Genomic DNA, 27314 nt, shown 5'->3' with positions numbered 1-27314 from the left:
ATCCTCTTGCCTCAGTCTCCCAAGTGGCTGGGACCACAGGCAGCCGCCACAATGCCCTGCTATTTTTTTGTTGCAGTTTGGCTAGGGCCGGGTTTGAACCTGTCACCCTTGGTATATGGGGCCAGCGTCCTATCCACTGAGCCATAGGGTGACCTTTTTTAAAATGGTGGACAAATAAGGAAGTTATACATTTAGAAGGGAGAGCACAAAGTCAATATTCCATCTCTTTTACATCCCCTCCCCTTCTCTCCTTGAATACTTTCTTCCTTGTTCCTCAGGTTCTCTACCTAAAGGATATTTAAGTTTGTACTTAGCCAACAATCATTTCCCAATTATAATTCTCTCACCCTGAGATGTCCCCATGGGAGGCATTTTCTTACAATTAATGAGAGAGTAAGACCTCAAAGGAGGTTAAAAAATAAACTATTAATAGGTAGAAAGATACTATATTTAGGTTACAGACAATAGTTCACAATTCCTCACCTCCTTTTTAGTCTATCACCATAGCATCTTTGGGCAACATGTTCTAGCCTCAATGCCTACTACTTTTCAAGAACTCCAGCTAAAATGACCAACTTTTTATAACCTGGACAAATCATTAACATTTTAAGGATACATATATACTTGCTTAAAGCATTGTCCCTACTCTGATTTATCTGCCTTCTACCAATGGATCTAGACCTATTTCCTTTATATACAGAAGTGACTGGTCCTTCTCTGAATTCTCGTGGAATTTGGTATGACTCATTTGGCATTCGCATACATTGGTTATGTTGTGAGGTAAGAGAGCAAGCATACTCAGGATGAGTAAGAACATATCTTCCTGTGCACAAGAGATACATCTTATACTATAATACACTGTACTTAAGAGATCAGTTGCCTAAACTATGTGATAAAAAGATGATTAGGGCAGGGATGGCTACGAATGTCAGAAAGGACTGGTTGCAGAGCAATGAATAAACTGAGGGAAAACAGAACCTAAAACTGAATCCAAAGGAGGTTAAGTACCAGGTTCAAATGTTTGCAGTTCATGGATTCTCACATACGCCTATTTACATACCTTTAGTTTGTACCTTCCTGGGTATTTTCTACACCGTTCAGAGATTCAAATCAATTGGTGCAGAGATTTCTACCATACCAGCACAATTTGTCTATACTGGTCTTTCTCAACACAGATTATTCTAAAGACTGGCAAACTACCCAACTGTTCACCATATACTCCAAGACACTGCTAACCTCTTGTATTTATTTACTTATTAAATATTTATAAAGTATCTTTATGTAACCAAAACCGTATTGAAAATCAGGTAACCAATAAATACCACTTCCTCTTCATAATGCCAATCTAAAGAACTTGGACTTAATTTTATGTAGACAATGTTGAGATACTGGAGATATATTTAGGTTAGGGACCTATGTTTCGGAAAGAGAACTCTGTTGACATTGTAAGGAAGGATTAGAGAATAAACCAAAAGAGGAAAGGCTAGAAATAAGAAGGCCCTCAGAGAGACTAGTTTAACAGACTAGGCAAAAGAAGGAAGTCTGAATTAGAGCAACAGAGATGGAGACAGATGGTACTTAGTTTCAGAACAAGGTAGGTTATTAAAGACCAATTGAAAAGAGAAAACGAGGATGAGGAAAAGCCAAGGATGACTCTGGCTCATGCCTGTAATCCTAGCACTCTAGTAGGCCAAGGTGGGTGGATTGAGCTCACAGGTTTGAGATCAGCCTGAGCAAAGCGAGACGCCCATCTCTAAAAACAGCTGGGCGTTATGGTGGGTGACTATAGTCCCAGCTATTAAAATTGCTTCAGCCCAAGAGTTTGAAGTTGCTGTGAGCTATGATGCCACAGCACTCTACTAAGGGTGACAAAAAGAGACTCTGTCTCAAAAACAAACAAAAAAAATAAGGTGGCGGAGACAAGATGGCTGACTGAAGCCAGCTTTCCACAGAGGCTCCCGTCCAATAGGAGAGTTAAAGGACAGAAATTTAGCAAGTAACCTGGTGTATTAGAGCTATACCAAGAGAGAAGGTTGAAGAATGCACATCAACCACGCTGAGGCGAGCTACGACCCCAAGGATATAAACAAAAGGTACAAAATCCATCACCAAGCGGACAGGAGTCCCCTCCTCCACGAGAACAGCTCGGAGTGCCCCACAAACAAACGAGCAGAGTTCAAAGGTCCTCCCACTCCACTCCACAGGAGAGACCCTCTAAAAACTGGACCTATCTCCCCTAGTAGGTGCCACGGCATTCTCCGGTCAGGCATAAAACTGTATAGAACTGTATGTATTCTCTACCTGCAATTCAGAGCTCCCAGCACTCCCCTCCACTCTCACTCTGAGGTCTGGAGACCTGTCCCCCAGGAGTCCAGATTCTTGGGTGATTTCTCAAGGGGTGTGGACAGGGCCTAGACTGAAGCTGGTCAGTGCTGATTCTGCAGCATGGGAGTGAGGAGAGGACAGTCGGCTGAGAGGGAACCACGCAGGAGTATTTAACGAATTTAAAGACAAAACCATCAAAGATTTTGACACACTGAAACAAGAATTTGCAGCCCTCAAAGATCTGAAAAATACAGTAGAATCCCTCACTAACAGAGTGGAACAAGAAGAAGAAAGGATTTCTGACACTGAAGACAAAGCTTTTGAATGCTCCCAAACTCTCAAAGAGGAAGAGAAATGGAGAGCAAAAACGGATCATTCTCTCAAGAGAGCTCTGGGATAATCTGAAGAAGGCTAATATCTGCCTCACTGGAATCCCTGAAAGTGATGAAGTGGCCTCATAAGGCACAGAGACCCTTCTCCATGAAATTATGAAAAAAAATTTTCCAGACATTCCAAGAGATTCTGAAATTCAGATAGCAGACAGTTTCAGAACCCCAGCATGATTCAATCCGAATAAGACATCCCCCAGGCATATCATAATTAACTTCACTAAAATTAATATCAAGGAGAAAATTCTCAAAGCAGCCAGACGTAAGAAATCCATTACCTACAAAGGGAAGAATATTAGAATGACTGCAGATCTCTCTGCTGAAACTTTTCAAGCCAGAAGAGGGTGGTCATCGACTTTTAATCTCCTAAAGCAAAGTAACTTTCAACCCCGGATCCTGTATCCAGCTAAACTGAGTTTCATTTATGATGGAGAAATTAAACACTACAATGAGATTCATATGTTGAAGAAAATTTGCCATAACCAAACCAGCTCTTCAGGATATTCTCAGACCTATCCTCCATAATGACCAGCCCAATCCTCTACCACAAAAGTAAACTCACTCAGAAACTTTTGATCAAACTCCAACTTCCACACTGGCTAAAGGATTAAAAATGTCCACTAGACTTTTGAAAAACTCAATACCCCAAATTTTACCAGACTTATCAATATTCTCCATTAATGTGAATGGCTTAAACTGTCCTCTAAAGAGGCACAGGTTAGCTGACTGGATACAAAAACTCTGCTGCATACAAGAATCACATCTTACCTTAAAAGATAAATATAGACTCAGGGTGAAAGGATGGCCGTCCATTTCAGGCAAATGGTAATCAGAAAAAAGCAGGTGTTGCAATTCTATTTGCAGACACAACAGGCTTTATTTAAACCAACAAAAGTTAGGAAGGATAAGAATGGTCACTTCATATTTGTTAAGGGCAATACTCAATATGATGAGATTTCAGTTATTAATATTTATGCACCCAACCAGAATGCGCCTCAATTTATAAGAGAAACTCTAACAGACACGAGCAACTTGATTTCCTCCAGGTCCATAATAGTCAGAGATTTCAACACTCCTTTGGCAGTGTTGGATCGATCCTCCAATAAGAAGCTGAGCAAAGAAATTTTAGATTTAAACCTAACCATCCAACATTTGGATTTAGCAGACATCTACGGAACATTTCATCCAAACAAAACTGAATACATACATACTTCTCATCAGCGAACGAAACATACTCCAAAATCGATCACATCTTAGGTCACAAGTCTAACCTCAGTAAATTTAAAGGAATAGAAATTATTCCTTGCATCTTCTCGGACCACCATAGAATAAAAGTTGAACTCAGTAACAACAGGAATCTGCATACTCATACAAAAACATGGAAGTTAAATAACCTTATGCTGAATGATAGCTGGGTCAGAGATGAGATTAAGAAGGAAACTGCCAAATTTTTGGAACAAAACGACAATGAAGACACGAATTATCAGAACCTTTGGAATACCGCAAAGGCAGTCCTAAGAGGGAAATTTATAGCACTGCAAGTATTCCCCAAGAGAATGGAAAGAGAGGAAGTTAACAACATAATGGGACATCTCAAGCAACTGGAAAAGGAAGAACATTCCAACCCCAAACCCAGTAGAAGAAAAGAAATAACCAAAATTAGAGCAGAATTAAATGAAATTGAAACAGAAGAATTATACAACAGATCAATAAATGCAAAAGTTGGTTTTTTGAAAAGGTCAATAAAATAGATGAACCTATGTCTAACCTAACCAGGAAAAAAAAGAGTAAAATCTCTAATTTCATCAATCAGAAACAACAAAGATGAAATAACAACAGACTCCTCAGAAATTCAAAAAATCCTTAATTAATATTACAAGAAACTTTATTCTCAGAAATATGAAAATCTGAAGGAAATTGACCAACACTTGGAAGCACGTCACCTTCCAAGACTTAGCCAGAATCAAATGGAAATGTTGAACAGGCCAATATCAAGTTCTGAAATAGCATCAACCATACGAAATCTCCCTAAAAAAAAAGCCTGAGACCAGATGGCTTCACGTCAGAATTCTACCAAACCTTTAAAGAAGAACTAGTACCTATATTACTCAACCTGTTCCAAAATGCAGAAAAAGAAGGAAGACTACCCAACACGTTCTATGAAGCAAACATCACCCTGATCCCCAAACCAGGAAAAGACCCAACAAGAAAAGTAAATTATAGACCAATATCACTAATGGATATAGATGCAAAAATATTCAACAAGATCCTAACAAACAGAATCCAGCAGCACATCAAACAAATTATACATCATGACCAAGTCGGTTTTATCCCAGGGTCTCAAGGCTGGTTCAATATCTGTAAACCTGTAAGTATAATTCAGCACATAAACAAATTAAAAAACAAAGACCATATGATTCTCTCAATTGATGCAGAAAAAGCTTTTGATAATATACAGCATCCTTTCATGATCAGAACACTTAAGAAAATTGGTATAGAAGGGACATTTCTTAAACCGATAGAGGCCATCAACAGCAAACCCACAGCCAATATCTTATTGAATGGAGTTAAATTGAAATCATTTCCACTCAGATAAGGAACCAGACAAGGCTGTGCATTGTCTCCACTGCTCTTTAACATTGTAATGGAAGTTTTAGTCAGCACAATCAGGGAAGAAAAGGCGATCAAGGGTATCCATATAGGGTCAGAAGAGGTCAAACTTTTGCTCTTCACAGATGATATAATTGTGTATCTGGAAAACACCAGGGATTCTACTACAAAACTCTTAGAAGTGATCAAGGAATACAGCAGCGTCTCAGGTTACAAAATCAACATTCGTAAATCGGTAGCCTTTATATATACCATCAAGCTGAAAAAACAGTTAAGGACTCTATTCCATTCATAGTAGTGCCAAAGAAGATGAAATATTTGGGAGTTTATTTAACAAAGGATGTGAACGATCTCTATAAAGAGAGCTATGAAACTCTAAGAAAAGAAATAGCTGAACATGTTAACAAATGGAAAAACATACCATGCTCATGGCTAGGAAGAATCAACATTGTTAAAATGTCCATACGACCCAAAGCAATATACAATTTTAATGTAATCCCTATTAAAGCTCCACTGTCATACTTTAAAGATCTTGAAAAAATAATACTTTGTTTTATATGGGATCAGAAAAAAACCTCGAATAGCCAAGACAATACTCAGAAATAAAAACAAAGCAGGAGGAATCACGCTACCGGACCTGAGACTATAATATAAATCGATAGTTATCAAAACAGCATGGTACTGGCACAAAAACAGAGAAGTAGATGTCTGGAACAGAACAGAGAACCAAGAGATGAATCCAGCTATTTACCGTTATTTGATCGTTGACAAGCCAATTAAAAACATTCAGTGGGGAAAAGATTCCCTATTTAACAAATGGTGCTGGGTGAACTGGCTGGCAACCCGTAGAAGACAGAAACTGGACCCACACCTTTCACTATTAACTAAGATAGACTCTCACTGGATTAAAGATTTAAACTTAAGACATGAAACTATAAAAATACTAGAAGAGAGTGCAGGGAAAATCCTTGAAGAAATCGGTCTGGGCGAGTATTTTATGAGGCGCACCCACCGGGCAATTGAAGCGGCTTCAAAAATACATTACTGAGACCTGATCAAACTAAAGAGCTTCTGACAGCCAAGAACACAGTAAGTAAAGCATGCAAACAGCCTTCAGAATGGGAGAAGATATTTGCAGGTTATGTCTCTGACAAAGTTTTAATAACCAGAATCCACAAAGAACTCAAACGTATAAGCAAGAAAGAACAAGTGATCCCATCGTAGGCTGGGCAAGGGACTTGAAGAGAAACTTGAAGACAGGCGCATGGCCTACAGACATATGAAAAAATGCTGATCATCCTAATCATCAGAGAAATGCAAATCAAAACTACTTTGAGATCTAACTCCAGTAAGATTAGCCCATATCACAAAATCCCAAACCCAGAGATGTTGGCGTTGATGTGGAGAAAAGGGAAGACTTCTACACTGCTGGTGGGAATGCAAATTAATACATTTCTTTTGGAAGGATGTTTGGACAACCCTTAGAAATCTAAAAATAGATCTGCCATTCAATCCTATAATTCTTCTACTAGGTATATACCCAGAAGACCAAAAATCACATTATAACAAAGATATTTATACCAGAATATTTATTGCAGCCCAATTCATAATTACTAAGTCATGGAAAAAGTCCAAGTGCCCACTGATCCACGAATGGATTAATAAATTATAGTATATGTATACCATGGAACATTATACAGCTTTAAAAAAAGATGGAGACTTTACCTCTTTCATGTTTACATGGATGGAGCTGGAACATATTCTTCTTAGTAAAGTATCTCAAGAATGGAAAAAAAAGTATCCATTGTACTCAGCCCTACCATGAAACTAATTTATGGCTTTCATATGAAAGCTATAATCCAGTTATAACCTAAGATATGGGGAAGCGAGGGAGGAGGAGGGTGATTGGTGGGATTACACCTGCGGTGCATCTTACAAGGGTACATATGAAACTTAGTAAATGTAGAATATAAATGTCTTAACACAATAACTAAGAGAATGCCAGGAAGGCTATGTTAACCAGTGTGATGAAAATATCTCAAACGGTCTATAAAACCAGTGTATGGTACCCCATGATTGCATTAATGCACACAGCTATGATTTAATAATAATAAAAATAATAATAAAAAAAGTATTTTCGTTGAGGAAGCAGATTTAAATGGATAAAGCGTTTAGATTTAAATAGATCAAACAGATATAAATAGATCAAGCATTTAGTATCATTTTAATAATAAAACCTTCCTATTATTTTTTATGTTAAAAACTAAAGTTCAGTAGTATATCAGTAATAATAATAAACATAAAAGTATATAAAAGATTATAGTAAATATAATAAATTATAGAAATCAAAATATATGATACCTCAGGTGGTGGCAGTCTGATTGTACAAGCTTCTATACTCAGACAAACTTGTGTTTCTGTTACATTGATGTCCACTACTGAAAATAAAATATTTAACTGTGAACTGTGTGGAATTATTATTCCCTCCTATTAAGTATTTTAGTAGCAAAAAAATACTTTAACAATCAAAAACTAAGGTCAGATTTTTTTCACATATGGTAAAACTCGAAAAATCATTTGAGGATCTATTGATGAGACATCTAAAATAAGACAAATGTATAAAACAGAATGAATATGTGTGTGTGGGGGGGGAAGGTCATAGACCAAGGTTACAATAAGAAAAATGAAGATCTAAAAATAGATCTGCCATTCAATCCTATAATTCCTCTACTAGGTATATACCCAGAAGACCAAAAATCACATTATAACAAAGATATTTGTACCAGAATGTTTACTGCAGCCTAATTCATAATTGCTAAGTCATGGAAAAAGCCCAAGTGCCCTTCGATCCATGAATGGATTAATAAATTGTGGTATATGTACTCCATGGAATATTATGCAGCCATAAAGAAATATGGAGACTTTACCTCTTTCATGTTTACATGGATGGAGCTGGAATATATTCTTTATAGTATTAAGTATCTCAAGAATGGAAGAAAAAGTATCCAATGTACTCAGCCCTACTATGAAACTAATTTATGGCTTTCACATGAAAGCTATAACCCAGTTATAACCTAAGAATAGGGGGAAGGGAGAGAGGGAGGGGAGGGGGGAGGATGGGCAGAGGGAGGGTGATTGGTGGGATTACACCTGCAGTGCATCTTACAAGGGCACATATGAAACTTAGTAAGTGTAGTATGTAAATATCTTAGCACAATAACTAAGAAAATGCCAGGAAGGCTATGTTAACCAGTGTGATGAAAATGTGTCAAATTGTCTATAAAACCAGTGTATGGTGCCCCATGATCGCATTAATGTACACAGCTATGATTTAATAATAATAAAAAAAAGAAAAATGAGATGCCCTACAGTTATGAGGAAAACCCAACACATACATATCAACACATACCTATCCACATATGACATCAATTATATGTAAGAATATGGAGACTGTCCCTCTGAAATCTAAACAGGAATCACACCATATTTCTGACTTAAGTAATCTTTTACTAAAAAATATCCTCAAAAGAAGCAAAAACAAAGAAAGAAAAAATATCCTCAACTATACTAGCAGATATATTACAGATCTCCTAGGCAAGGGGGTCCAATCTGCAGCTTGTGGGCCACATGCTGACTTTGTTTGAAAATTTTTTGCTTACCTGTGGTATCAGACATGAAAACTATGCAAGAACTTTTTTTTTAACTAATGAGCTTTCATTAGTGTTTAATTTGTAGCCCAAGACAACTATTCTTCTAATGTGTAGCAGAGAAAAAAAAAAAAAAAAAAAGGTTAGACATCCCTGATAGAGCCTTACAGTCTCTACCTTGCTTTTTCATAAAGAAAACTACTTAGATAAGTCAGAATGGTAGTGACCTTGGGAAAGGATAGTACCTGAAGCTAGCAAGCTGGCATGACAGAGCTGGTAATGTATCTTGATCTGAGAACTAGTTACAAATATTTAATTTGTTAAAATTAAATGAGCTAGCCACTTACAAATTGTTAGTTATGCTGTAATATATATGTATTTCAGTAACAGTGAAAAAAATCCTAACACAGTAAGGAATTTTGTTCTCCTGAACTGTTAACTTTAATCTCTATAGCTGTAGTCTCATGATAATGTCTAGGGATGAAACTAGATTTAGTTAATGAACCCATTCATCCAGAGTTATAGCACAGTGACTGCCATTGCCCAACTTAAATGTAAAACGAGCGCAGAAAGGTTTACTCAGATCAAATAGTTGTGGATCACGGGTCAATATTTTAAGGGTATGCCTAAGTGAGGGAAAAGGCTGCCATGACAGATTAACAATGTCTACTGTGGGCTCAGGATTCCTGCCCATCTGCTATCTCTGGACTACTATCTAGGAAACTGTCTGACATAAAACCGTACACATCAATGAAAGAATCCTATTATACCATACAGTAAACCGTATATTTTGGGTCATCTGTGTCTCTTCAGATAATATTTTTTTAAAGGAGAAAAATAATCATAGCCTTCTTATAAGAAATAAAGCTTTGCCTTACATCAATATTAAAACATTTTTGACAATATGATTCTAAAAATTATACATTATAAATTCCTACTGAATTAAAGTCTTTCACACAGCCATAATTTTAAGTAGATGAAATAAAACTTTTTCCATGAGTGAATTTTTCTCATAGAAGTAGAATATGTATTTTAAATCAGAAGTTATTTCCCAGGTGAGATTCTGATTATAACAAGATCTGATTCAACTCTGATATAATCTAACCATCAAGATTAGAATAACCCAATTATCTCTAACATTGTTTTCTTTAAAAAATGTTAATTATACTAATGTTTTATGTATTGACTTAAGCATTTGTACTTACCAACAGCACTTTGCTTTCCCATCTGAGACAGAAAATCTCTTCCTTAAAAAATTTACAGAATATGCTACATTATTATAAATTGTAAATAATCATGCTTGATAAATATAATTACACTTGATGTGAAATTATCAAAGCTAAGGAAAATACCTTGAAATGCAAAGGAATATCTGATGACAGTTCAGAGAAAAAAATAATTGTTTAAAAAGTAGATCTCTTTAATTAAAAGGATAGAAATACCCAACTTGTCTATAGCCATACTACCCTGAATGTGCCTAGTCTTGTCTAGTCTTGGAGGCTAAGCAGGGTTGGGCTTGGTTAGTTCTTGGATGGGAGAAATACTCAATTCTTCCTTAAATATTTATCTCCTCTATAAAATACTTAGAAGATAGTCAAACCTCAACAAAAAAGTCAGCACAGTTTTTCAGTTTCATCAATATTGCAATTTGTGCTCATTTTATCATACTGGTTCATAACTTTACATTTATTCCTTTTTAAGCCCCAAGTATTATATGTGTAATAAGCTTTTTTTTTTTTTTTTAAAGAAACATCAGCAGGCCTCTGCAGACAATCCCAAAGTAAGGAGATGACACTTATGTTGTGGACTTGTATGAGAATGTTTAGTTTGGGTCAGTTTAAAAAAAAAAAGAGAATTATTCTCTCAAAAAAGTGAAAGTAGACCTATCATTTGAACTAGGAGTCTCACAGCTGGGTATCTACCCAAAGGAAAAGTCATTTTATCAAAAAGACACCTGCACTTGCAATGTTTATTGCAGTACAATTTCAAAGACACATAATCAACCTAAGTGCCCATCAATTCATGAATGGATTAACAAAATGTGGTATATGTATACCAAGGGGTACTATTTGGCCACAAAAAGGACGAATTTTCAACAATTTTGGATGGAACTGGAAATCATTACCCTAAGTGAAATATCTAAAGAATGAAAAAACAAATATCTAGTGTACTCACTATTAAACTGGAGCTAACCAAGAGGCACACATGTGAACAGAGGAAGTAAAAAAACTCAGTGAAAATCAAGCATGATTAGGGTGGGGAAGAATGGAATGGGCGAAAAACTATCTAATGGGTCCAATGAATCCTATCTGGATGATAGGCACACTTATAACTGTGATTCAAGCATTACAAAAGTGATCCATCTATGTAACCAAAAGCATAATATTTGAAATAAAGAATTGCTCTCTAAAAATATTATCTTGAAATTAAAAATAGATGCATGTAATAAAAGTAATCTAATTTAGAAAGCCCAAAAGACTCAAAAAGATAAAGTTACCTTGTATCAAGAAATGGCCAGTTCTGTTCCAGGCTGGAGCAAGTCTAGCGATAAGTGAATATGAGAGGCAGTTTTGAAGAATTACTGGAATTACTCTTTGTGGAGCTTCCATCTAAAAAATATTAAAGGGAAAAATACGGGCAAATTTTGAGCAATTTCTATGTCCCTATAAACTAAAAAGAAGTGACAGCCTATTTAGATCAATACCCAACAAAATGGGATATTTTGGATAAAAATTATAGTAATTGCGGTATCTAATGCCATCTTATTTTAAAGTTAAAGAACTACTAAAAAATATCCACTTCAAAATACTACTACTATAATGCAATTATGGCCAAATTCTTCCTGCTTACCCTGGCCCACTAAGCCTAAATCTTGAGATTTTCTATGCTAAGAACCTTCAACTTTACTTTACATTCTGGTCCACACAGAGGACTCCAGAATGGAAAGATCTTGCAGTATTTCTCAGTATGGTTCAGCCTAGTTCGCATCACAAAATACATATTTATGTGGCACACATGAAACCAACAGAGTAGCTCTATTTGCACAGAATTTTAAAATTTGAGACTTTCACTTCTGACCAATAAGTAATAGAAACCAGATCCATTCTCCTCCTTGAAGAATCTAAAAACTTGGCTATATGAATTTATATGAAACAATGGTTCACAAGATGTTGGACATCACATGACAAGGAAGAGAGTGATCCCTAAGAGATGGGAAACCAACAAGATGAGCCCCGGGATTTCCCCAGCTTCTTGATTTTAGAGAGCCTCCAGGCTGTACAGGGAGGGGGAATCAAGGAAGTCTGGTAATCTCTGTGAATTGCGAAGGCAGAGCTGAGGGTCCAGGGAGGCCAATGAAGCTAGAGTTTTTAGGGTCAAAGGGCTGGAGAGAAAGAGCTACACAGTAAGCAAACTCTGGAGATCAGCAGAGGGCTCCTCTTAAATACTCAGCTGAGCACAGATTAGCACATACACATGAGGAAAAAGTGCTCAAGGTTAGGACAATGGCCAAGGTTGTCTGCTGTAAAAACATCTTTGAAAATATAGTCCATGAAGAAAAAAAAAAAACAAAAACAGAAAGGCTGCCACTGCCTCTGTGAAAAAAAAAAACATGTGGAAATGTTAGAGAGCCAAGGTGAACTCTCTCTCACTATTATCTACCCCACATTTCTACACTACTTTGGCTTCAGGGGAGTGTTTCCAGGACATAACTCAATAACCTGTTGGCAAGGGATGGGAGCACATCTGTTTGTAGTTTGGGAATCTAATTATGGCTACTATCCTTAGGACTTCAAGGAGCAGGATGAGTCAAGCTGCAAAAAAAAAAAGGAATGCATAAACCTGGAGTCTTCCTTAGAAAACCAAGTGGCTTTCACCTTGATTTCTGTATTGACTTTCTCCTTGGCCTGAAGAATTCTCTAGATATAACAGGATATGTCAGCACAAACTCAGCACAAACTTCTTCAAGGAAGAAGTCTGGGGCAATCCTATCATCCATAACTATGCTGGTTGGTGACTTGAACACGTGACAGGGCAACAATGGTGTCATTTATTACTTCAACTAACGTCAGTGAGAAATTTTCTACCACTTTTTCTATTTGGGTGACTGCCATTGTAGGAAAAAGTACTTCCCTTCAGAGGAGGAGGAATAGGAAGAAGATGAGAAAGAGGCAGAAACACACATTACCAATATCAGGAAGGAAAAGGGTGACATCACTAAATCACTACAGATTCTGCTTCAAAGGAAGATAGGGAATATTGTAAGGAACTTTATGCCAACAATTAGACAACTCTACTAAAGTTAAAATCATAGTTAAAAATCTCAGATGGCATTATAGGTAAATTTTACCAACTATTTATTAAAGAAATAACAAAATTCCACACAAACTCTTCCAAAAACTTGAAAAGGTAGAGATTCTTTTCCTGCTCTAAAATTCCTGAGGTCAGAGACTTTATCTGGTTCACAGTTTTATCTCCAGAAATAAGTGCTTACATAGATATTCAATAAATATCTGCTGATTATGATTACTGTTATATGAAAAGTATCCATTATAGGCTTGGCGCCTGTAGCTCAGTGGCTAGGGCGCCAGACACATACACCGGAGCTGGCAGGTTCGAATCTAGCCTGGGCCTGCCAAAAAACAATGACAACTGCAACAACAACAAAAAAAAATAGCTGGGCATTGTGGTGGGAGCCTGCAGTCCCAGCTACTTGGGAGACTGAGGCAAAAGAAAAACTTAAGCCCAAGAGCTTGAGGTTGCTGTGAGCTGTAATGCCACAGCACTCTACGCAGGGTGACATACTGAGACTATCTCAAAAACAAAGAAGAAAAATATTCATATAAAGAAAAATTGAGCATAACCATGAAGGCTCAATGATGGTAGGAAAACAAGTATGGATGGAAAAATGTTAGTGAATAACAAAGAATTCAGGATCTGGAAGTCTGGTAAAGGGGCCAGAAGGAATGAGAAACTGGGATAAATGGGAAAGGATAAGACTATAAACAGACTGACAATGTGACACCTTGCACTGATAAAGCCAAAAGTGTGAATTTACAGAGTAAGAAAATACAGCACAAAGTAAGTATTTTTAATTATGGTGAAAGGACAGTGGGTGATTATTTTAATTTTTATTTTCTTATAATTTTAAAAGACATGTAAATTGATGGTGTGTAGTATAAACACTGCTTAATAGATCAGTATGTTAAGTCCTGACTCGACGTCATCAACAGATTTTTGAAATCTTCAACTTTAAGGGAAATAGCATATAACAAAACCAATTCCACCATAGGCTAACTGATATAAATAAGAACTATGGCATAGTTCTGGTCACAGTAACATCACTAAACTTCTAAATAAAGACTTAAAACACTCAAAATATTAAACACTGGAATAAATGTGAACTAAACATAAATTTAAGAACAATGAATACAAACAAAATAATTATTTCAGGTGAATCAGTAAGTGACAGTGGTGGTAGTGGTGGTGAATTATGAATTAAATCGAGGAATAAATGTTTGCAAAATTAAAATTGTCAGGAGCACCTCCTACCACCATGTAATTCAAAAAGAAATAATTAGAAATATGGCAGGCTACCTGAGTGCTTTCATGTCACATCAATTGTTCATGTGTCTGATTACCATACACTTTATGAATTTTTATAGTAATTTTTATGCATTTATTTATTCATGTGACCACTTGCTTATTCCAGTTCAGAGTGGTGGGCAGCCAGAGTCTATTCTAGCAGCTTAGGGCTCAAGTTGGGAACCACCCCTGCAAAAGATGCCATTCCATTGCAGGTGCACTCTCACACACCTACACTTGCTCAGACTGGGACGATTTAGACTTGCCAATCACCCAACATGCACATCTTTGGTATGTGGGAGGAAACCGAAGTATATTGAGAAAACACATGTGGACAAGAGGAAAACATGCACACTCTACACAGTGGCTTTGCTAGAACACATTTTTTTGTCCTCATAATGAAACAAAGTTAAAAAGACTTTATTCAAGGATCTTTTGTACTGAAATGCTACCTATTTCTCAGAATGTAATTGTTTTGATCTTTAAAATTCATCTTAAAAATCATATTCTTTTTGTAACATCATAGCCTTCCTCCAATTTTGACTTACAGATTCTATAGCAATGGAGTTTTTAAATCAATATATTAATAACAAGATTAGATTCTCTAAGAGAAGGCCAGTAAGACAGCTAATGGGTCTTCATTAAATTATGAGATACTTTCCACAATCAAGGATAGAATTTTGCAGGGTGTTCTTAAAGACCTAGGTTCTAATTCTAGGTGGATGATATACGCAAATCTGGCTCTCATAGTTCACAAATGGCCTCTAAAGATAACCAGAATTGTTATGACCAAAGACTTGTCTCAACAAAAACATTTAAACACAATCCTTCCTCATTGCTACTATCTTCCCAGATTGCAACTGATGTCTGAAACCAGCTTTTAGGTTATTTAAAGATTTTTTAGGGAGCTAGAAAGTACCATTTCTGAGACCTTTTTATTCTATAATATAAAGGAGAGATATCATTTCAGAGATGACCAGAAACCTCATTATCCTGAACCCCACTAGATCTAGGAACCAAGGCCAGTTATGGCAGGACAGGCTGCTAGAATAACCAATGATACAGTGCCTCAGAGTTATACGCAGATGCATCAAGGAAGCTCTAGTCAAAGCTCAATGACTTCATTTATGGAGATGGAGAGTGCTCACCCCCTTGTATTAATTCTTTTCCTTACAAAGATCCAGAAACTCATCGTCATTATACAATCTATAATGTCTTGTTCTTCCGCACACTGCCTATGTGATAGTGGTGAATAATTTTACCTCACTAGGTTACATTTTGTTCATCTGTGAAAATAGGGATATTCACTTCTTTGAAGATGTACATGGTAAATGAAATTATGCCACACAAATGCCTACAATAAAGTATCCAATAAAAAATAAGTCTCTACCCCTCTTTCTACACTCAACATGCAAAATAATTTTTGGAAAAAACTATTGGGTTCTTTTACATGCATAGCAATAATCTGTGAGAAAGATACTTTAACTTTGATTTGCTGACTAAAGAAGTTGAACACATAATCAACATAAACACCCAGAGTTATTCTTTATAAAACTTACCTTAGCTCTGTATTTTTCAACATAGGCATTAAGTTTTCCAGCTTTATAAGACGGTATCTATAACAAAAATCCACATTTATAAAAAGGATTTAACAAATACATAATTAAATAATGAAATACATAAAGATTTTAAGCACTGTATACAACAGAGGAAACAGAATCAGGCTATCATCCTATCAGCTTCTATGGCTTGGAGAAGTGAGGATCATGCCCTCCTTGAACTAAAATATGTAGGTACATTCTCAAAGTGTGGAAATCCTCTTTGGGAGTGACAAAACCCCAGTAGCCATATAAAAGGAAAAGGCCCATAAGTTTCGTGTAAGTTTTTAATACTTTTCTTAGTATACAATAAATTCTTAGACACGAATGAGGAAAATATGCACAAATGAAGATCACATTCAAAAGGCATAAGTGTTCCAATTCACTAATAAAGGAAATACAAATTAAGGAAGATATTATCTTTAACCTACAGATTGACAAATATTTAAAGGCTATTATCTACAGTGTTCATGAAACTATTAAAAAATACTTTCTCTCATACACTATTTATTTTTTTAAAGAGTCAGGGTCTTGCTCTGTCATCCAGACACCACTCTGTTATACAGTGGCACAGTCTATTATAGCTCAAACTCCAAGATTTAAGCACTTTTCCCACCTCAGCTTCCCCAGTAGCTGGGACTACAGGTGCACCAGCGCACCCAGATAATTTTTTATTTTTTACTTTGGTAGAAATGGGATTTTGCTATGTTGCCCAGGCTGGTCTTGAACTCCTGGTCTCAAGTGATCCACTGCTCTGAACTTCCAAAGCACTCAGATTACAGGTTTGAGCCACTACAGCCCACTATTTATTAAAATGTAATACAAGGCTGGGCATGGTGGCTCATGCCTATTATTTTAGCACTCAGGGTGGCTGAAGCGAGTAGATTGCCTGAGCTCAGGAGTTTGAGACTAGTCTAAGAGTGAGACCCTGTCTCTAAAAATAGCCAGGCGTTGTGGTACATGCCTATAGTCCCAGCTACTCAGGAGGCTGAGGCAAGAGGATTGCGTGAGCCCAAGAACTTGAGGTTGCTGTGATCTATGACCCCAGGACACTGTATCAGGGGTGACAAAGTGAAACTCTGTTTCAAAAACAAACAAAAAATGTAATCCAGCATAAAATTTTCAGAGCCCAATTTAGCAGTAACCATTACAGTTTAAAATGTGTTGTAATACACTTCAAAAAACTTAATCCATGGAAACTATCACATAAAAATGATGTAATGTCAATGATGCTTTCTGAAACACTTAACACTAGAAACACGGGGTGCGTTAGGAGTTATTAAGTATTATACAACCAGTTAAATAATTCAGAGCCTTAAAAAACAAGGAAAATATATGTATTGACATGGAAAGATATCCAGAAGAAGCTGTTAAAGGAGGACTCAAAGGCAAGTTTCAAAATCCTATGCATAATAATCTCATTTTCTACTTAAATATTTTTGTAATTTTTTTTACAGAATCTAATACTTTTGTTTTGTTTTTTTTTTTTCAGAATCTAATATTTTTGTAAGAAAACAAAACATATATTTAAAAAACAGAAGGCTACTTTCCTGTTATTATTCTTGCCAAAATTAGGATACTTTAATTTACTAGAACTCTAAAATAATGTCCTTCTGCCATAAAGATTTTCAGGTAAAAAAGGATACAAATAAGAGATATTAGTCAACTTATTCACTAACAGATTGTCTTTTTAAAAAAATTAATATTAAGGATAAAATGATGTAAGATGAACATATAACCGAGACCTAGAAGAAAAATAAAAGAAATAAAGTTTTGGATGATTTATCATCATTGTTAACAAATATTGATTTAACTAATTTCTGGGGGATTAAAATCCTGAGAAAGATTTTTTATAAAGATCTTAGAATAATATGATGTTCATAAAGATCTTTGAAATTTCATTATAATTTCCAGTTACATATAGCATTGAGAAATATGTCACTAGTACTAATTTTACTAAATATAAAAACATTTTTTAATATTTCTAAATTAAAATAAACATTAATCTAAGTTATTCAAAGATAGATGGAGATTTATCTGTCATGGGATTAGTTTAAACAATTAAAACAGTTGGAGATTTGCTGAGTAAGAAACTTTGATCTTTTATTCTAAAGGATAAAATATTATACAAGGTATTAAGCCCATTTAAACTATCTTAAAAAAGTTATACTGTTACGTATTTTATTCTTTAATATTCTTTACCTTAGCATTTATGATAGAAAATACAGATTTTAACCATCAGGCATATCAAAGTTAATCTGTTAAAGGTTAAATCAGACTGTAACACAGTGTGATTCACCCTTATAAACCATCTTTGATCTCAGCTACAATAACCTAAATCATTGTTTATCAATTTGCTCCCAATAATTAGCAATAATATTTGGTAAAATGTTAAAATACTAACCGCCATCACCACCCAAATTTGGTTTAATATTCCAGGCACAGGTGATGTAAGAATATCTTGATGCAGAAACAGCAATTGCCTGTGGAGATTAAATATATTACTAAAGTAGATTTATCCACCATCTGTGTTTTTACTTTATTGGAACATTTAAAAAATTTGCTTAGTTAAAATTTTAAGTTTTTCTAGGCAATGACTGTGTTACAGACTTTTGTCTTTCTCCCCACACTGGCATGTTGTTACTTTGAACACAACAATTGAATTAAAAGAATTACGAAGTTTATACACTGATACTAATATGATAATTTGTCCCTGTTCCTGAGTTTTTAAGGCTATTTCATCTGTGAAACTAAATTCATATTTTAAAGCTCCACTTCTCTCCTAAATAGACTCGAAGAAATCAAAGCACAATGAGGAATCCATCTCTTTTTAATTCCTGTTCTATTTTCCTCTTTTTTTTTTTTTTAAGTGTCAGGCAGGGATCACTGGAGGCAAGAGGCACAGGATTCACCTACCAATGAAGTTATCAACTTCTTGAAAATTACAACTATTGACTAGATCCTTTTCGTTCAAAAAGGAAATTCTTCACAAGCCAGTAAGAAGTGAGTGGTGGTTTCAATAGACAAATTTACAACAAAAATCATCATGATTCAAATTACCATCAATAATTTTATTTCAAAGTTCAGTGGAAAGATAATGAAAAATACAAACAGGAATACAGACAGAAATCTGAAATTTTTCATCATTACTAATCATCAAATAAATTAAAATGCCGATTAGTATGTGTATAGACCTACCTCAAAAACCAAGACAGGCCAACCTGTTTTGTGTGGCTTCCTATCTGTTGGAAGTCAAGTGCAGCAGCCACTTGGCTTTTGCAAGGCCTGTGTTTGTCTGCCACAAGCCAGCTCTCTCTCCTCTCTGTTCAGGCTGTCAGTCACTGAGAGGTTGAATTAAGACAGCTCTGCTTTGTGGGCATGGCCACCTTTAATTCAAGGGCAAACAGTAGAAAACCTCAATAAGGTTTTCTACCTATTTTAGTATTTCCAAAGGGAGTCACGATTAAGTCATTGATAGGTATCAAATTAGCAGGCGGGTACAGGCTCCCTGCTGCCCTTGGGTAGGAAAATATGCAACAAGAAGAAAAGTTTGTGAATAAGAAGAAAATGGAGGACATCCCCAAAACATCTTCCTTAGTTCTAGTCCCTAATAATCTTACAGGTGTTTGTTCTTCTCCCAAAATTTCAGTTAAAGATGTAATCTTCTCCTGTAATTTAAGGGACGAATATACAATGGGTCCTCAGTAACCATGGAATTATACTTTAGGTTTCCTCTGAGCTGTTTTTCAAAGACAATCTGGGATCATCTTTATTGAGACAGATCCTGAAATAATACTCATCAGTGTCTTATACTGACTTGAAAATTAAGAAACTATACTAAAGCATTTACAGTGTCTGTAAGTGCTCTATAAACAATAGATACTCAGTAGGTATTGATTAATTAGGATCTCTAAGTTTTTGGAGCCTGATTTAACTCATGAATGTTTATAGAAATTTTATATTTTACAAAAGCATATAACAGGTCACAAATATAAAAATTCAACAGTGAGATATTCTATCAAGTATTTTAAGTCCCTCCTTAAACTTAATACAATATGCCCAGTCAAAACAAAACTGACTTCCTTTACTTTGAAAGTATATGTTTACATAGATTATTTTGCTTTAAAGGAAATACTTCTAAAATAGCTCTTATGGGTCTTAAAAAAGTTTTGAAAGCCTTAGTTACAACATGTACTTTTTTACCTGCATATCTTCATTTGTATAATCCTAATCTCAGTATCTGCCAATCCATTACTCAATATTATTCTGACAGCACAGAGTTTGTGTAAATCTGGAAGTGTGATGAAGAACAGTGATTGCTGCCTAGGCTCATTCATATTTTCCTGTTGACTGAATGTCTCAGCAATCAGGCCTTTAAAAACAAACAGCAATAAAAAGGAAGTAAACTATGTTACCAAGAGGGTTTCAATACCAACTCAGCACATCATTGATAACTGTATTAGAATAAGATCAGAAAAACACATTAGTTAGCAAACTTTAGCAGTTAAGTATCACTGAAATTTTAACCTTTAAGATGTTCTAATGATTTTCTAGAATTTGAAGGTACACATTTTGTTAAGGTATAGATCATACAGAATGTAATTCACTCACTTAAAGTGTTCAATGTTTTTTACTGTATTCAGAGTTGTGCAGTAATTGCTACAATAAATTTTAGAAGATTTTTATCATAATCTAGAGTTTTAAACCTGCAGTTTCATAGCACAAATGGAATAATTTGAGAATAAACAATATAAAACAGCAGCTACTGTTTATTAAATGCCTACTTTGCTATGGAACTAAACATATTTCTACTATTTTGTGTTTAATAAATACCTTCTACAGTTCCTGTACATTAAGTTTCATTTTGTTTTCAGGAAAAGAAAATCTTTCTTATAACAATGATAGTTTTATTTTTAAATCAAAATACATAGCAAAGTCTTCTGTAGTTTCAGATTATCTATGTAAAGCATGTTAAGGAATATAATACTCATTTTACATGAATGAAAATGTTTACTGAGATCTCTAAGTTGTTACCTAGCTTTTGTTTCCACCAAGTTTTAAAATTCTATTTGGGGCACATTTTACAGTTGATAATTTACAGGGTATACCTTTGAAGTCTGTATTATGTATTGTTACAGAAGAGAAAACTGGAATATAAAAGTAAAGCAACCTATTGAAGCTGAAGTACTATAACATGCACAAACATCCAGAGAAAGTAACCTGGACTTTCAAGTACTTTCAAACTTTTTAACTTCAACATATTTTTTCATTTTTGGAAGTAATTACATATTAGCCCAGGAATCTGGAGTGTGATCAACCTTTAAGTCTGACTGATCACAATAAGAAAATGCCTTTGTGGGGTCAACTGAGGAATGCTGGCTTGCCCTTCTGGCTCCAACCCATTTCTCTCACTCGAGCACCACAGTGTGAGATTTTCTCATCATTCAATAAACCACTTGGTTCTTTTAAATCTGCAAGTACTCTTATAATGGGTAACAAACTCACACAAGGTGCTAATAATCAAGATGATTCCTGGTATCATTAAAAATAAAAATATTTCTTCTCTTTCAGCATTTGTGTTGTGTGTGTGAAAGGTACAAAGTTCCAAGGCAAACACAACCTACCTCACAATTTTAATTCCCTTTACTAGAAATACTCTAGCGGAGGGCGATCAATAATGAACAAGCTAAAATATAAAGCAAAAGATTAATTATGACTGGGGCCCCAGGACAACTGTGCATATTTTAAAAAAGGTAAAAGACACTGGTGAAAATTTGTGATTTGTTACTTTCGTTTCTAAAACACATTTCCCCTAAAATTGCTTTCTGTCTCATTTTTCCTTTGAACATCTTAAGACAGAGATCTAAATTCCAGGCCACCAAGAAATTCCTGTGAGTTGTCCTCCCTTTCTGCCAACCTTCAAAGTCTTGCTGATCAGAAAATTGTATGTAAACAAGATTGATCTGTTCAGGGGTAAACATGATTTTTTTTTAAACAGAATTAAAAAAATATTTTTTAGTTAATTGGCAAAACTTGCAGATTCAAAAAGAAGGTTTTTTTTTTCTTTTGCTAGATTGTATGAGAATTATCTTGTAAAGCTCAAAACCTGGGCCAAATCTTACGAATGTGCATGTTCACAGAACGGCTCTGCTGCATTCCTGTCCTGGAAGGTCCTTCCCAGTTAAGTGTCAAAGGCATCCACAAAATCCTGCCTTCGAGGACCCAGAGAACCAACAGGAGCAAAGCGCCGAGCGCCCGGCTGGTGAGGTCAGCGGACCGAGCGCGGAGGCCCCGGCGGCCGGGGTTTCCGTCCCTCCACCGAGCACACGCGGGAGGCCGGAGTTCGGGGCGGGCTCCGCGGGGCGTCCCCGGGGTCCTCGGGCCGTCACCTGTCACCTGCCCTCTCGGCCTCGCTCGCTCACTTTTTTTGAGACAGAGTCTCAGTATGTCGCCCAGGGTAGAGCGCCTGGCGTCCCAGCTCACAGCCACCGCCAACTCTTGGGCTCAAGCGATCCTCCGGCCTCGGTTTTTCCATTTTTAGCAGAGGCGGGTCTCGCTCCGGAGGGCGGATCTGGGGCCCGAGCCCGCCCGGCCGCGCCGTCTCACCCGCACTAAGGATTTGGGTGGAAACTTATGTAGGCCCGAGCTACAGACATTTCAAAAAGGCATTCTAGAATAAAATAAAATGTAATAAGAAGGGGGCCTGCAGGCCTTTACGGCTGAATAAGCCTTTTCCGAGTCCAAAGCTGCACACACGAGCAGCGGGATTTAAACGCGCGCAGCGAATTCCCCGCGCCGCCTCCCGGGCCCGCCGCCCGCGAGCGACCCCGACCAGCTCCCTCTTCTCCCTTCCCTGCTCAGGTCGCTTCATAGCAGTGGGACTGACAAGTGCTAAGTTTTTTTCTGGGCCCCACGAGGCTCAGAAGCACCTACCTTCTCCCTCAGGGGGCGGGCAGGACTCTAACGGTCTGGCCCCTCTGCACACTTACCTCAGGACTGGCTCCTCCGCGCCCTGGGGAGCTGCTCCCAGCATGCCCCAGCCTCCGCCACGCCCCCGAACTCCCAGCATGCCCCGCGCTCACTGCACGTGCCCAACCGCCCGCACGCCCCAAACTCCCAGGGTGCCCCAGCTTCCGGCTGCTGCAAGCCCGCGGCATGCCTGTGTGCCCCACTTTCCTTAAAGCTTAAATCAGGACCCTCCTCACCATCCTAGGCCACCACCCTAAGCCCAGCCCATTGCTTCCGGAACACACTGCTCTCCCAGCATGTGCCACACACTTGGTGTTGCTGTTCTTCTGTGCCCATCTGCTTTCCCGCCAATAGGAGACACCCGACACCAGTGAGGTGGGCCCAGTAGGCAGAGCTGGAGTTTGCCCCGGAAGTCCTCGAGGTGGCAACACCAGAAGCCATGGGGGCTCACACAGTGCTAGCCACGTGCTCTGCACGCGGGTGACCTCTCACATTCCCAGCCACGTGCTGTGCACGCGGGTAACCTCTCACATTCCCAGCCACGTGCTGTGCACGCGGGTAACCTCTCACATGCCCAGCCATGTGCTGTGCATGCGGGTGACCTCTCACATGCCAAGCCACGTGCTGTGCACGCGAGTGACCTCTCACATGCCCAGCCACGTGCTGTGCCAGCCATGTGCTGTGCTAGCCACGTGCTGTGCATGCTGCGACCTCTCACATGTGCCTGTTTCCCCACAGGTTCTTTTGCCCACTCTTTGTGGCTGCTGAAAGTTCTTTAATGAGGTGGAATCTCCATCTCCGTGACTGGAACATGTTAAAGAGCAGAGTTTAGTGACAGCTTGGTGTGGCCTCGTGACTGGCGCCAATGAACTGGCCCGAAGGTTCGTGGAGGAATCCGTGTTAAGCACCCGTGGCGTCCAGGTGCCGTCCTAGGAGGTGGCGGTAGAGGGCGTCATGCAAACAATGTCCCCTGGCCTCGTGGAACGTGTATTTTGAGTGGGGTGTGGGAGAAAACAGATGACAAGGAAGATAAATATCCAAAATCTTAGTGTTTGGTAATAGGTGCACTGGAGAAAAACCAAGTAGGTTACAGAGACGAGGAGTGCTGGCGAGCGGCCCTGAGGTTGAACGGTGGTTGGGTGGACCTCAGGGAGAAGGTGACACTCGGGTAGGACCTTGCGGGTGTCTGCGGGGGGAGTCTTACCAGAGGGCACGTAGGCAGGAGGGTGACTCCTGGCTGTAGCACAGCAGCAGGGATGAAAGGGGGGCAGACCATCCTAGGCCGGGTAAGCCCTGTGAGTTTTCTGGGCGCACACAGGCTGCTGTCCTGAGAATGGACTGAAGGGGACAGGCAGAGGACGAAGGGCAGGTGGGAAGCAGCGGCCGTGATCCAGGAGGGGTCCAGCTGCTGGTGCTGCAGCTGGGGGCAGAGCAGGGCTGCAGAGGCGATGGGATGAGATTGCAGTCTGGAGGTACAGTGCTCTGAAATTAGATTTAACAGGATTTGATATATTAATACTGACATATTAATAAATTAACAGATTGATATAGAAGAGTAAAGCATGACATCAAATCTTTTGTACTAGGAACGCCAAAGGATGAGGTTGCCATTAACTAAAAAGGGGAAGACTGTGAGAGAAACAAATTTGTGCATGAAGGCAAGAAGAAATTCATGTCAAGTTTGGGGAAGTTGACACCAAGAAATGAAGAGGAAGGGTAGGGCTTTGTTTGGGGGAGGACTTCTGGGGAAAGATCTTCATGTTACAGGTGTATAAACAATTGAGACCAGATTGGATCACCAAGAGCGTGCATATAGAAAGAAAACAAACCCTCACACTGAATCCTGGGATACTCCAACATAATAAGGGTTAGGGTAATGAGGTGGAATCTCATAAGAGCAAGATCAGGAAATTTTCATTATGTAAGATTTGCTACTTTGAAATAGTCTATCTTCCCAGGTCTCAGAAATTATATTGTAGAAGAATGAGATTTTGTTTTTTTGTTTAATGTCTAATCCATTAGAATCATTAACCTATTTTATCTGCAAAACAAATTCTGGCAAAGAGGAATGTTTTTAGATAATTCTCTATTTACATGTTATTTGGCTTTATATGACCCATGAGATCATAGTAAGTGATTATCAAAGGTTAGTGAGCAAAATCAGCCTCCTATAATATACATAGTTTGTATTAATTGGACAAAACACAATCTCCTGAAACATTCTAACAAATATAGTGTCCTAAATTTAACATTTATCCTTTGAAGGGGTTTTATGTCAGAGTCCTTGGAATTAATAAAACAAACTTTTCAAGGGACAGAAAACCTCTTTGTCCTACTTGGTACACACACGGGGCAGAAGGCTCTGTTTTATGAACTAAGTAAAAGATAAATATATGTTCAACTTAAATTTTATGATAACTATAGTATTCTTTAGCCTTTCTTGCATATATATGTAAACAAAGCCAAATGATATTCATTCTGAAAAGCACATGTATCAAAACTGTGTGTTCTTAATATCTCTGCTACTGAACTTATGGCCTCTGATTTCGACCATAATTTTAACCAAGACAGAATTAAAGATACTTAAAGTTTTAAATTATGTCCACATTATCAAACACCCAAATGCAAAATAGTTAAGTTTTAGTCATATAAAAGATGCTTAACAAATATTTATTGAATGAATTCACAAGGAGATCTCTTGCAGGCTTTTATATTATGCTTGTGAGAAGCCAGTATGATTTTATCCCAGGAATTCTGAATCTTGTTACCATCTTAGATTTAGCTAATAAGCCCAAGACCAAATACGGGACCCACTTTGAGCAAGTGTATGGGATTCCTGGGAGGGAGTGTTGGTCAGTGGTTATGACCATGGTCTTTAGAGCCAGACTACCTGGATTTGAATCCTGGTTCTTTCAATTACTGGCTGTGTGATCCTAAGTAGGACACTTAACTTCTCTGTACTGTAGTTTCATTACCTTAAAAAAAGGGATTACTTCCTAGGGTGTTAATAAACCCTCTAACATAATAATGTACGTTAAATATTTATATCAGTGCTTGATATAAAATAACTACTAGTTAAGTCAGTTGTAGTTAATATTGAAACCATGGGAAAGTATAACATAGGCTCTGGAAACTCTGATTTCAAATAGCAGTCACATTTACTGTGTGTCCTTGGGCATGATATTTTGCTTCTCTAAGGGAATAATAGTCAGTCTGACTTGTTAGGATTTAATAAGATAATGCATATGACATGGAAATACTTCTACAAGAATATTCAATTTTTATTTTCTTTTTTGAGACAGAGTTTCACTTTATTGCCCTGGGTAGAATACTGTGGCATCATAGCTCACATTAACCTCAAACTCCTAGGCTCAAGTGATTCTCTTGCCTCAGCTCCCAAGTAGCTGGGACTGTAGGCGCCCACCACAACACCTGGCTATTTTTAATTGTTAAATCATAGCTGTGTACATTAATGCGATCATGGGGCCCCATACACTGGTTTTATAGACCATTTGACATATTTTCATCACACTGGTTAACATAGCCTTCCTGGTATTTTCTTAGTTATTGTGTTAAGACATTTATATTCTACATTTACTAAGTTTCACATGTACCCTTGTAAGATGTACTGTAGGTGTAATCCCACCAATCACCCTCCCTCTGCCCATCCTCCCCCTCCCTCCACTCCCTCTCCCCCTTCCCCCTATTCTTAGGTTATAACTGGGTTATTGTTTTCATGTAAAAGCCATAAATTAGTTTCATAGTAGGGCTGAGTACATTGGATACTTTTTCTTCCATTCTTGAGATACTTTACTAAGAAGAATATGTTCCAGCTCCATCCATGTAAACATGAAAGAGGTAAAGTCTCCATCTTTCTTTGAGGCTGCATAATATTCCATGGTGTACATATACCACAAGTTATTAATCCATTCGTGGATCGATGGGCACTTGGGCTTTTTCTATGACTTAGCAATTATGAATTGGCTGCAGTAAACATTCTGGTACAAATATCTTTGTTATAATGTGATTTTTGGTTTTCTGGGTATATACCTAGTAGAGAATTATAGGATTGAATGGCAGGTCTATTTTTAGATCTCTAAGTGTTCTCCAAACATCTTTCCCTTTTTTTTTTTTTTTTAGAGATGAGGTCTTGCTCTTGCTCAAACTGTCTCAAACTCCTGAGCTCAAGCAAT

The 27314-nt window shown here is 37.5% G+C and overlaps 1 protein-coding gene and 1 long non-coding RNA gene across 2 annotated transcripts in view; one reads left to right on the top strand and one right to left on the bottom strand.

The window, feature by feature from the left end:
* C19H18orf63 (chromosome 19 C18orf63 homolog) overlaps positions 1-23117 on the bottom strand; it is a 42740-nt gene extending 19623 nt beyond the window's left edge. Inside the window, exons 1-7 of the mRNA XM_053571169.1 lie at positions 23086-23117; positions 20356-20524; positions 18557-18635; positions 16114-16170; positions 11469-11580; positions 10177-10218; positions 7686-7762 (exon numbers count right to left, since the gene is read on the bottom strand). Of these exons, the coding sequence (XP_053427144.1) occupies positions 7686-7762; positions 10177-10218; positions 11469-11580; positions 16114-16170; positions 18557-18635; positions 20356-20489 (501 nt within the window). The 5' untranslated portion in view covers positions 20490-20524; positions 23086-23117. The remainder of the gene's footprint in view (positions 1-7685; positions 7763-10176; positions 10219-11468; positions 11581-16113; positions 16171-18556; positions 18636-20355; positions 20525-23085) is intronic.
* The window catches only part of LOC128571617 (uncharacterized), a 55293-nt gene that overhangs the window by 22781 nt on the left and 5198 nt on the right, over positions 1-27314 (top strand). Inside the window, exons 2-4 of the long non-coding RNA XR_008375938.1 lie at positions 22293-22419; positions 23860-24002; positions 24708-24837. This is a non-coding gene — a long non-coding RNA (uncharacterized LOC128571617). The remainder of the gene's footprint in view (positions 1-22292; positions 22420-23859; positions 24003-24707; positions 24838-27314) is intronic.

Source organism: Nycticebus coucang, chromosome 19 (genome assembly GCF_027406575.1).
Source record: "Nycticebus coucang isolate mNycCou1 chromosome 19, mNycCou1.pri, whole genome shotgun sequence".
Taxonomy (NCBI): domain Eukaryota; kingdom Metazoa; phylum Chordata; class Mammalia; order Primates; family Lorisidae; genus Nycticebus; species Nycticebus coucang.
The sequence above is the reverse complement of the archived record's forward strand: the minus strand, read 5'-3'. Positions and strand labels throughout refer to the sequence as shown.